The sequence below is a fragment of the Xiphias gladius genome, chromosome 11, assembly GCF_016859285.1.
Source record: "Xiphias gladius isolate SHS-SW01 ecotype Sanya breed wild chromosome 11, ASM1685928v1, whole genome shotgun sequence".
NCBI classification, from domain to species: Eukaryota; Metazoa; Chordata; class Actinopteri; order Istiophoriformes; family Xiphiidae; genus Xiphias; species Xiphias gladius.
The window spans coordinates 12,709,716-12,721,963 of NC_053410.1; the positions used below are offsets into that span (position 1 = coordinate 12,709,716).

The 12,248-nt window shown below is 38.7% G+C and overlaps 1 protein-coding gene across 8 annotated transcripts in view; it reads right to left on the minus strand.

Moving 5' to 3' along the window:
* kcnma1a (potassium large conductance calcium-activated channel, subfamily M, alpha member 1a) overlaps positions 1 to 12,248 on the minus strand; it is a 135,471-nt gene that overhangs the window by 31,489 nt on the left and 91,734 nt on the right. For 5 of the 8 annotated variants that reach the window (XM_040138922.1, XM_040138919.1, XM_040138916.1 and 2 more), the window contains exons 17-18: positions 7,938 to 8,024; positions 7,767 to 7,843 (exon numbers count right to left, since the gene is read on the minus strand). In XM_040138922.1, the coding sequence (XP_039994856.1) occupies positions 7,767 to 7,843; positions 7,938 to 8,024 (164 nt within the window). Of the gene's footprint in view, positions 1 to 2,284; positions 2,459 to 6,291; positions 6,301 to 7,766; positions 7,844 to 7,937; positions 8,025 to 10,942; positions 10,955 to 12,248 lie in introns of all 8 variants that reach the window. The other 3 variants (XM_040138921.1, XM_040138923.1, XM_040138920.1) reach the window with 2 other exon arrangements.

The following is a 12,248-nucleotide window of genomic DNA, read 5'->3' on the forward strand; positions in this document are numbered from 1 at the left end:
TATTTTTGTACCCTATTCTATCCGAATTATATATATAACCTAATTTATGCTTTTCACTATATTTTTGATGACAACTCAAGACATAGAAACTGCTCGACTTTGCTCTCTTCTGTCAAAAAATGTACACCTCTTTATCTGCAAAAGTTTTCCCCCTCTGTCTCAAGCTTGTGTGTCATCTTACTTTTTCACTCCTGTAATTCAACATCTGACAAAATTGAGAGATCACTATATATAATTCCTAGCAACAGAAGACTGCATTCATTGGGTCGGCTAATCTGTCCACAGATTGTGCAACAGTTTATCCATTTCATCAAATATCACATTACTCGCTAAACCCCTTGATTGAGAGCATATTAAAATGGCTATTCAGTGAAATATTAAATCATTAAAGTGCATAAAGCTATACCGAGGTTTATGTTTATGTCACCATTATGAGGTGCCTGTGTATTAGTGTGGTCTAAATGCGACTTGCATCAGAACACAGGGTGCGTTAAATTAAAGAGTGCTATTCAAGAAATCAATTTTCCAAGTACTAGGGCTAGATAAATCTGGCACAGATGTACAAGAGCATGAAGTCATAGTGGATATAGATGTCTTATCCTCTAGAAAGCTTGTCTGGTCGGTTGGAAAAAAGACTGGGAATTGGGGGGGGGGGGTCCAACAATCCCTGACTGACAAAGCCCAATGCGCTACTTCACTAAACTCACTTTGTTCAGACAAAGTCAGAGTTAAAAAGAGAAAGAAATCTAAGACAGAGGAGGCTTTCCTGAAATCCTACAGGGGGTTGAGGGAGAAGTGAGATCAGTAACCATGTAATGGCTAGTAATTGGTATCGGGGGGATATCAGCACAGGCCGAACTACAAGAGGCCAAGCCAAACTCATCATGGCACGTTTGACACTAATCTAGGCTGAGTCGGCAGACGGTGGGAGAATGTTGAGAAGGAAATCAGATCTGTTTGTCCGAACCCAAGGCTTTCATAGCTAGGCCTACTGCTGCCATGTCTAATTGACAGACAATTTAGTATTTCCTATCCACTCAAAAGGAAAATGGAAAGGGGGGGGGGGGTCTTCCAGGAGCCTTAGTCCTCTTACCTTTTCTTTATCAAGCCAACATCACTTTTTTGTAGTTCTCATTTTGTGTTTTTTCTCCTTTCCTCTCCTCCCCTCTCCTTTTCCCTTATCTATTTTCTTGTCCTCTTTCTTGCTATACAAAGCCTCTTTCTCCATTTTTATTTTTTTTCTCCTTCCTCCTAATCCACCTCCCTTCTCCTGGTGTGCATTTGTGTCGTAGACTGTTAAAGACTGCAAGAGATACACTTCTTAAGAAAATTTCAAACAATTGTGACAAGAGCCAGAAATGGTTGGCAAAACTGTATGTGTTCTTCTTTAATAATTGCCTAAATTTTCAGTTGCTTATATTATTAATATTTACTTTACTGAACCAGTGTCCCCAATAAAAACATGTTTTAATATCAGTGCACTGCTCCTCAGTTATGGGGCTTGGCAAGACTGTTAGAAATTTTCAAAACACAAAATACAGTGAAACTAAAAACTTGGCACAGTCGCTCAGTAAGGTTAAGTCAAAGGTAAAAAAAAAAAAAAAAAAAAAGAAAAAAAACGAAATAGGAATTGCAAATGCAAAATTGCTTTAACTGAAAAGTGTACAAACTGAAAACAGTGTTAATCTGAGGTTTGTAAGCGCCTTCAAAGTAAAAATATAAGACATAATTTAACATTGCAGTGCAAAACCTTGAGAATAAAATGATACGTTCCATTTTTTTGTACACAGACATCTTACCTTAAACACAAAAACACGTCAACGTCAATGCTGCAGTAGTGATATACACACAACTGTATGACCGATGCAGCATGCGGTAGCCACATGTCTATAGTACTGTACAGTACAGCAGCACCACAGAGTCACACCACCACTTACCCACCACACATATTACACACATGAAATAAAACTAAAAATGATAAATAACTAAAAAAAAAAAAGAATGATAATTCAACTATAAATGAAAGAAAATTAGGTGATTTAGATAGATAGATAGATAGAAAATGAAAGAACAAAAACAAATTACTTGAGAAAAATTGTTAATACACGAAAATATACTAAATAAATTCACGTAAGCCACAGTTATGGAGTCACAGTTAACAGATTACACGACATAGAAAACATTACAGACACATACGTACACGTACAGTACCTTGGCATGGTACAATACACACGGAGCACACACCACAGACATGTAACAGCATGTGTTGGGCGGTGTAACTTACAGGCACGTAAAGTGGTTGCGCAATCATGAACAGAGACAGAGGAAAGTGGGTAGGCCCTCTGAAGGGTGTCCATGTTACTATGTACACTGCCTGACATGCAAGAGCAGTCTTGCTCTGAACGGCCGCAATCAAAACAACATGCCAGTTTCATTCGTTTGTAGACGGACATCTTGGCTACAGTCATGTTTTGGGATGAGAGGAGAGGAAAATCAGTAGGTTAATGGCAAAAGGAGAAATATTCAACCAGGGGAAGTCGGAAGGTAACTTCATCAGAAAGTGCAAGCCTTAGCCACCTACTCCCACAGACTTGAGCCCCAAATTAAATTTACACAGTGGAAGCGCAGAGATTTATGTAAAACTAAAATTCAATTCAATTCACCAAACTGTCAAATGTTTTTTGTTTTTATAATTGGCATTCCTAAAATTTGGATGTTATCAATGTAATAATATTAATAATAGTATGACATACAACATGTCAGTGCATTATTTCTCATTCGTACTGAGATAGTCTCGAGAGGTCAAGCTGTGTGCTAAGGCTGTAAAAGGTCAAAAGGCAGAACTATAACAGTGGGAAAGAGGGGTGAGGAGAAAGGGGAGAGGGAGGGAGGCATTCAGGGAAGAGAGGCATGAGCAATGTCTTCAGCAGCAAACCTCATTCAGTGTTTCAAACATTTGTACATCCTCTATCCGTTTGGCTAAAGGAGTGGATCACGTACCTGTATCCCATCATGCAGTTGTGGTGGCTCTGTCCAAGGCATCACACTATTCTACGGGCTAGACTGGCCAATTCATGCTAGACCTGCAGTTTCACTGCTCTACTCCCCAAGGGAAGCTTCACTCCAATGTGCATATGTGCATATGTGCATAAACAGTGGGACTAGACAAAGAATTCATATGCTGTATTTTTGTCATTTCTCCGTGTCAATTTAAAGTGAGCCTATATGACATTTTAAAGAAGAAACGCACAAACACATTCTTCCTCCTACAAATGAAAAGTCAGTTTTTTGACTTGCAGACTTTTATGTGGCCCTGCTATTAAAATGTTCTGTTGTTGTCAGTTGTTTAATATATGGATAGTCACATTTAAACATAATGTTTTTGTGCTGTTGGAGGTTTGTTTAGATTCAGTTTTAATTCTGATTGGTTGAGAAGCACAAACAATGTGATTCTCAATCTGTTTGGGCCATTACATATAGTTATATGTAGTTTTATTGTCCCCACACAATAAAACCAGGGCATAAAACTTGACAAGTGGACTAATAATAGTGTCTCCTCTGGCATTTCAAAATTCACATTCATTGGACAAAATTAAGCGGAAATGCAATACACCATTACATTGAAGCATTTGATTTATACTGGGGAAGTGCTATGTTATTTGTTTGGCAAATCTCATACGTAATGTCGAAAACACCGGGACCTCAAAGATTACAGTTCACAAAGACATTTGTTACTAACTACCCATAAGTGGGCCTGCATCATCACCATTACTATACACTGTATTTACAAGGATAAACACTAATGCCATAACGACTGTTGTATCAAAGTATTTCATTGATATTTCTTTTCATGTATTGCCCTTTACAAAACTGGCAATTTGGAGACTAGGTGCCCTTGTTCAGTTGAGATTGGATGTGAATCCAGTCTTTTACAACAAATTGTAGAACTCCTTAACTACTAGTCAGCCTGTGGCCAAAATAATGTAAAGCATTTACTTTCTGTGTGTGTGTGTGTGTGTGTGTGTGTGTGTGTGTGTGTGTGTGTGTGTGTGTGTGTGTGTGTGTGTACGTGTGTGTGTGTGGCTGTTGTGTGAAGCCATAAACCCCGAGGGAAGCAGGAGTGAAAGTTCCCAGAGCAGCATCTCTAGATTGCTGCGACTCTGGGCAGAAACAGTCCCTGATCCCCATTCTCTCATTGCCAATGTTCAAACAGACAGCCAACTAATACTGTCTGGCACCTTTACAGAGACAGTTTCAGCATCTTTGACTCTGAGTCACATTGGAAAATGCAGTCCATATGTTTCAGCCTTTGGCCAAGGAAAGAATGGGAAACGCAGATCATAACCCATGGGATGAAGGTATCAGGGACTGTTGTATCCTGTGGCATGCATGTGTGCCTTATGAGCATGTAATAAGCATGCAGAAAATGTAGTTTTGGTCTCAGCAACAAGGGGAGGTACAGAAATAACTGTTCACAATAATGAAACAGTTTCAGGGGATGGCAGACAAGTGCAGCAAGGCTTTCAGTTCATGCTGAAATTTCTTAACTTCAGAGTTTTTGCTTGGGCACTCGGACCACAGTATATGTATGTTACAGTGTGGATTACTGACACATGGAAGGGGAGCAATGGAGAACATACACAAAGACACACACACACACACACAGACAATGTCTTTGACTTCTGACTTCACAAATACTGAGATTCTGGCCTAGGATTATAAGGTGTTAATTTCAGGTCATTCCTAATTGAAGATTCAACATGACAGCTGCCCTGATAAACTGTCTGTATGGGTATGACCAGTCAGTATTTCCTATAATCCACCAAGGCACAACATACGCAAACAGAAGGTATCAGGGCACTATGTTGAATGAAAAGGATGTCCCAAAGAAAGCACCATTCTGATCTATCCCGCTAAAACTTCCCAATTCAGCAAGAGTGCAGGGGAAATGATACTGTTAGCTCAAGACTTGAATTTTTGAGCAATAACAAACACAGTGCACAGTAGATTATTTCACTGGGGGCATAAAAGAGTGCAGAGGACAAATAAGCTTTTCCATGGATTGGCAGATTTTGTGCACAAACACACAGCCCTCAAAAAACCCCAGCTATACCATATCACGTAAACATAAAACATTAAGGACTACAAAACGATGAAAGAAACTCAGGATGATGAATTTGTCAAACTGTAGATTCGGGTTTTGATTAAATTCATCATCCCAAGGCACACAAACACACACATTAAGTCCTTGCATTTTTGCTGAACAAGTTTTAGGGGATTTGAGTTTCCTCTACAGACATCACCATTTAAATAGTCTTATTGGACATTGGCCTGGCAAGGCACCACCATCTAGTGGCAATCTGATGCTATTACAATTAATACTCTCAATTGCTAGTGGACTTTTCACACAGTGCAGCGAGTTTAAAAAACAAAAAAACAAAAAAAAAAAAACTAAAAGGGCCCAACGACTGTCCAAATTTGAAATGTACATGACTAGTGTGGTGACATTTAAATTCTGAAAGGAACTGATGATCTCTGAAACCTCAGCCAGAGCTGGGCGAGGACCCAGAGTTTAGAAAAGGGCTGAGATCACAGAGAAGTGGGGCAAAGGGGAGGCCAGATTGCTTTGATTGTGTTTTGGCAACCTAGCTGGTTAGGATTTGAAGAACTCCCCACAAGGACATTTTCTGCTCTCTGAAAGTACAGCCACACACAAAACCTCCTTTGACAGAAAGCAGATCATTTAAGACTCAGGGGTTCTTGTTAATTTTCTTCCCTTTTGTGTTAGCACTTCTAAATCTATGATTACTGTATGACGTCTTACATTTTTATAATTATTTACTATTATTTTTATTCTGTTCCCTCTGCACTTTCTTGGAGCATGACGCTATACGGAGGTTAATCATGGGTACTGACCTAAAACTTGCAGCAGGCTGGCTTTCAAATGCCAAATGTGAGTTTGGTTTGATGATCAAATAGTGAGGAAAAATTGAGAGCTCATCGGCCACATCTTCTTAAGTCACACTCTTTGAAATTGTCATTTCCAACTAATCGGAGCATACGCTGAGGGGAGCCAATGAGGAGGAGGACTGATGCTGGGGGGAGTTTGATTTCCGCTGTTTTGGTTTTGGTCTGGTCTGAGCACAGTGTAGAAATGAGAGGCAAGGAGAGGGATGCAGAAGCTACACTGGTACATGCAACATAGATACAGTATACTATTTGCTGAAGAGGAAAAAAAAAACACTTGCACTGCACTCTGGGTAATAGGACACCCATTTTCTTTTTACTCACAATAAATCACTACCAGTGAGTGGTTAAAATAAAGTGGCGTTTTCCAATGGCAGCAGGGAAGGAAATACATCAAAAGTGTGTCACTGGTCATAAAGAAACATGGGAAAAACAACAAAAGAGAACAAAACATGATAGAACAGAACACACTGTAGGACAGACTTCCATTGCAGTAATGGAACTGTCATCTTTCTAAATGCAACTCTCTTGTTGGAAACTACTGTAACAAGATAAAACATAACGCCACGTCCATCACCGGAGTCTGAGACATGACGATATTAAGAAAGCAAACAGAACTAAACAGTTTATCTAAATGAAACTAGAGTGTGAAAGGGCCGTTGATTCTATTGAGCTGGCAGAGCAAAAAATGTCTGAATAATTGAGGTGACACAGACAAAAGAAGGAAATGGTGGGTATCTATTTTAAAACCAGGCTTTGTGTCTACCAGGCTGCTTACTGTAATTGTCTGTGACCTTTATGTGGAAATATGGGATATTCACCTGAATTATTTATCCAATAGCTAACATGTCCTGACAAGTGACTACTGCACATAGGTCAGGTTATATTCATGTGCTGCTCCTGTCTTAATGGTAATGTTATGTCTGCATAAAAACAGGGGAAAACTATTCATTGGACTGGGGCATTTTACTGGCCCATAGTGAACAGTCTTGAATTGAACAATTAACAGCACAATATACCTGCACTATTCATAATATGGGGGTGTGTGACTTTAAGAACCCCGGTAAGAGTGGCTGAGCAGGATCCTCTCAAATACTCCCTTCAAGATCATTTATATCTAAAACATTATAATACAGTAGGTCATGTCCACTAATATTTTAAAATATGAGAGAGAAAAGCTCATTGCCTCATGTAGAAAAACTATAAATTCTACAAATCTCAATATTCTGGTTTATGCTGCAGGAGTTACTGTACATTATTGTAAATAATGTTTTTAAGTGTTACCAAACATTAATGCGATATTAGGATTTACAAAATGTAACCTCATCTTAATATAGATTTGTTTTTTGTCTGTACAGCTGTCAACTAACACAATTTCAAGTCTATCCACTGAATCACTAAGTTTTACTTGTGAAAAGTCCATTCCCTACTATAGATTCTCAGTTTGTGTAGATAAAGTAGTGATTCAATGGTTAAACCAAAAAGAAAACACACTCATAGATAACAACATCAGATATTCACTGGTGATCATACCACAATGAATGTTATGAAAGTTAAAATGGGACCCATGTTAAACACTTTCCCAAGGGTAATGTTGTGACAACATACAGTATATTACCATTAAAACCACAGTGCCACAGTACAGAATAACAACGACACAATGAGAAGTACAACATTAGTGTACAAACTGGTTAAAACTTCAGTGTAATGAGACAGACAGGCCCACGGGTAGGTTTGGGAGTGAGAGGAAGGGAGGGAGGGGTGTTGATGAGGCAAAATAAAGGCGCAGCTATACTCACGTCGCTTGCAGCCACACTTTTTGATCCGCTTAGGGTCTGTGATGTCATCATGACAAGCTTTGCAGTAGAAAAAAGCTCTAAAAGTGACAGAGTAAAAATGTTTACCACTTAAATAATCCAACTGTCCATTTTACATAATGAGAGACCAGTTCGGCAGGATGGCTGGATTACCTCTTTACTTCTTTAGCATCACTGGCAATAAAGAATCCCAGCGTTCCCTCCTGCATCTTGACATGGTTGCCCGGGTTGATGAGGATGCTGGGTAATCAGAGAAATAGACACATGATGCTCATTAACCTCTCGACAACACACAGTTCATGCACAACATGCTAATCAAGAGGAATGGTACACACACTTGCTGAAGCCCTTAATCTACAGCTTGGTTTGCTCTGTTGCATCGTGTCCTTTGTGTTATCATAAACACACCTGCTCCTCTAATTTTGGGCAGTTTGCTGACGTGATACTCACATGGATGGACAGAATGTACAACAGCATGATTGCACACTGAATTTTAATTCTTTTCTTTACAGAATGGTATTGGATTGCTCCGTGGTGAGAAGGGGGACAGAGAGGTACGAGTAAAGGGACAAGGGCAGAAAGAATTAAAATTATGGCCATGAAGTGGTTTTAGCCTAAGCACTCAAATACAGTCATCTAGTCAAAAGAAATGTTATGATGGCCACCGGGACATGGCTGTAGTACAGAGAATGTACAATAAGTGTCATTATCTCGGTTAGTATTTGACAGTGGGATGCAAGGGAATGAACAGCTCTTTTTCTCCTCAACACTAGGCTGATTCTGCTCAGTGACTCTACTATAGTCTATAGGATTGCTTTAGGACAAATAAAATTGGTGGAGTCCCTTAAAAATCAGCAGCGACTCTGCTCCATTGAATTATAGTGTGAAAATAATTAGAATGCATGTCCAGCGAGCTCAAAATGAACTTAAAATTTTATCCTGTTTTTGTTATAGTTATATTTAAAAGATAAAACTATAATAAAAATGTCTTATGGCACGCTGGACAACAGATGCAGTAAAAATAAATTTCACAAGATATGTTAGTCAAACTATTTCTATTATGAGTGAGACTCAATTTAATACCCTAAGCATTTTAAGCGACTGGCTGTATCATTCCCCATTAATTAGACTGAGACAAAGAGTTGACACCACACACACATACTGTACGCTCACACACACGCACACACACCCTGGTCATTAATGGTTACCTGTGGGCAACAATCATCAATGATGTGAGTGTGAATTAAGAAATCAAAACACTGAACCCACAAATCTTTAAGGGTCACACTTCTTCAAAATACGAGCCCAGATGAAAGCTGACGGACTTTTAATTCAGATTTTCTAAGTTTCTCTATTTTAAACTAAAACATTTGTTAATTTGTGACAATAACACTTATCATATGGCTCACGCAACTGCTGTCATTATCAGGGAGGTCTTTCTCACCAGCTTGACTCAAATCTTTGTATTTTAAACAATAATTTTGTGACATTTTAGTAATTGATTTTGAAAGAGTAAACTATCTGTGTGGAGTTGGCAGAAACGAAATAGTAAATCAAAGAAAAAAAAATCTATCACACTACATCTTTCCTCTGGGCTCTGGAAAAGGTTAACGTGGGAGAAAATAAACAAAAATATTAAGGGAGCAATTGAATCCATATACATATCGGGATGTGATCAAATTGCACCAGTCATGCTGATTATATTTTTCTTTCCACACTGCAAGAAGTAAAATAGCATATAACATTGACTCAGATTGAATGGCCCCCAGAGAAGTAAACAGGCATTACGCCTGGCATGCTCTCTAGTCAAAATAAATGAAAGAAATAGATCAACTCAAGACAGTTCCACAAACATTGCTGCCCAAATCTGAGATTTTACAGGTGTATCTATCCACGACATTTTTCTTCAGTCGGGTGCAAACTGGTGAATAGAGGCTTAAAAAGCATCAAAACCTCATATTGTGAGCAACAACGCAAGCATCAAACTCTTTATGTGGTAGTGTCATAGCATGCAGTTACCAAACAGCATGAAAAGGACAATAATCAAACAGAAAGGCATAGCCACTGTAGTACAGGTATAGGGACATTTACGTAGATGCAGACGGTTGCAGTAACTTCTGTGCAGTTGGATTGTTTCTCAAACACCAAACTGACAGGAAGTGACCTCACTTAAGAACATCTACTCAAGAGACGCACGAGCATGACTGTGCATGGTGGCTGAGATGCACACACACACGCGCGCACGCACGCACGCACGCACACAAACCCTCCCTCTCAAGGTAATCACACACATACACAGACACATGTACATACACAGATGGAAATACATTTAGCACATAGAACATGAGAGGGTGATGGAATGCAAAAGTGAAATGTGGGGCATTTGTGAACATTGTAGCCTGTGGTTATTAAATTTCAGTTTGGATAAACTTAATGCTATCCAAATTCAACAGCTCCATGCCTTTTCTAATGTGTGAAATGATGAAAAGAAAACAAAGATTGGTGAGGTGCTGTTGGTGTGATAAAACCATGAAGAAAAAGACATGCTATTGTATCAGCCACTGCCTACAGCAATGGCAGATAATCAGTTTATTTCAAGATTAAATCCAAAATGTAGAACAACAGATTATCAGTGCTCCTTGACACCACATCTGAGGTCTAAGATATGTGTATATAAACTCCTCACTGATCCGGAGTCCTAGAACCATGAGGTACTGTTCTGGCAATGATTTATAAACACCATGAGTGGAATAATTAGCTTGGCAAAACTAGCATACAGTAGGGTAACAACTGAGCAACACTGACAACAAACTGAAAGTGAGAGAAATAAACTAAGCAAAGGACTGGTAAAACTGAAAAGATCAAAAGATCAAATAAGAGGTAGATATGGAGAGGGTGAGCGTTTGGCCTTGGTACACCAACAACAGGAAAGACAAAGAAACAGCACTTCTACAAACACGTCCAATTTATCTATCCTCTCTCTGCCTGCAAAGAAGTTAGTGCATTAAGCACAAAGGACACCATAAAAGAGAGTTAGAAAAAGAGGCCTGTGAGATAGTGTTTGGAAAAATATCCTTGGGGAAACTCCCAAAGTCAGAAGCTTTAAAGTGGCGGAGATTGGGTGGAACTTTGGAAGTAAGATAAGGTAGAGGGCATACCGCTTTCGGCTTCTGCAAACAACAAGAAAAAATCTCAAATCAAACAGTTGTCATGAACATAGAAGAAGAGGAGAATATGACTGTTACTAAAGTTTTTCAGCCTTTTTTGTAGGTACGACTTTATATGGCAGCATGTGGCGCAACTCTGTACACACTCTGTATGTCGAGGTCCTTGCACCTAAAAATGATTCTTTACTCTAAAAAAAAAAAAAAAAATCTGTTTTTTAACAGTGGTTATCTTTTGACAAGGGCATGAATAAATCAAATGGCACTGAAAGTTGTGGCAGTACATTTTCAAGAAAAAAGCTGTAGGTAACAGGAAAATTATGCCTTTGTGTGGCATCATCAACATCATTATGAAGGAGTTATAAAGTATTATAAAATTCAAGTATAGTTATTTGCAATAACTTAACTAGCTCGAATGAATTAAGAACTCAGACAAAAATTAGCATGTTAGGATAAATTCTAGTGTAGGATCAAATATGTACATGACCATGCCATGCAACCTTGCCACTACACAAAGACAGCTGACACAGGTGAATGGGGAAGGGTGGGTGGGATTTGGCAACTGAGATTACTGAAAAATAGTACTTCATGTGGTTATTGGTGATAAGACTGACACTGATGTAGAATTAGTGGTTATTGTACAGACTGAACAGAGACACAATAGAATCAAGTTAAGGAAACACATGACATGAACTTCAAATGTGCAGCAAATTGGTTATTTAGGTATGAATGTATGCATCTCTGAACTGACAGCACAGTGTAACTGTAATGAGACAAAAAAAGGATTGTGAATGTTAAGTTGTTCCAGTGCAGTCGCATATTACTTGTCTGAGACTACATTCAAATTTGTGCCCTATATTTACATTTATTCATGCATACCTGCAAGGCTTGGTTAAGTATCAGCCTTGGAAATATGTAGTTACCTCCGCCAAGGACTTATAGTCAGTATTCTCAGCCCCATTTATTTGTTCAATCAATCAAATTTTCAGTCAAATTTTGCGGAAAGTTGGGCCATGAGGCCAAGGAATGAGTGATAGGGATTTTCCGCTCATTTCTCACGTACTACCAGACTTTAATGAAAAGTCACAGCATGCTAAAATACAGATTAAAATAAAAAGTAAACATTTCTAAATATTTTCAATTATTAAAATAATAATTTAAGACGACTGTGTAGCCTTGGCAGAGGTACAGTATGTGCTCTCTGCATGTCTTCTAGTTTTGTTGTGTGTACTAATTCATAGCATCATCAAGTAACATACTGTGAATTTAACGTTTTAGCCATCAAATGTGATAAAAAAAA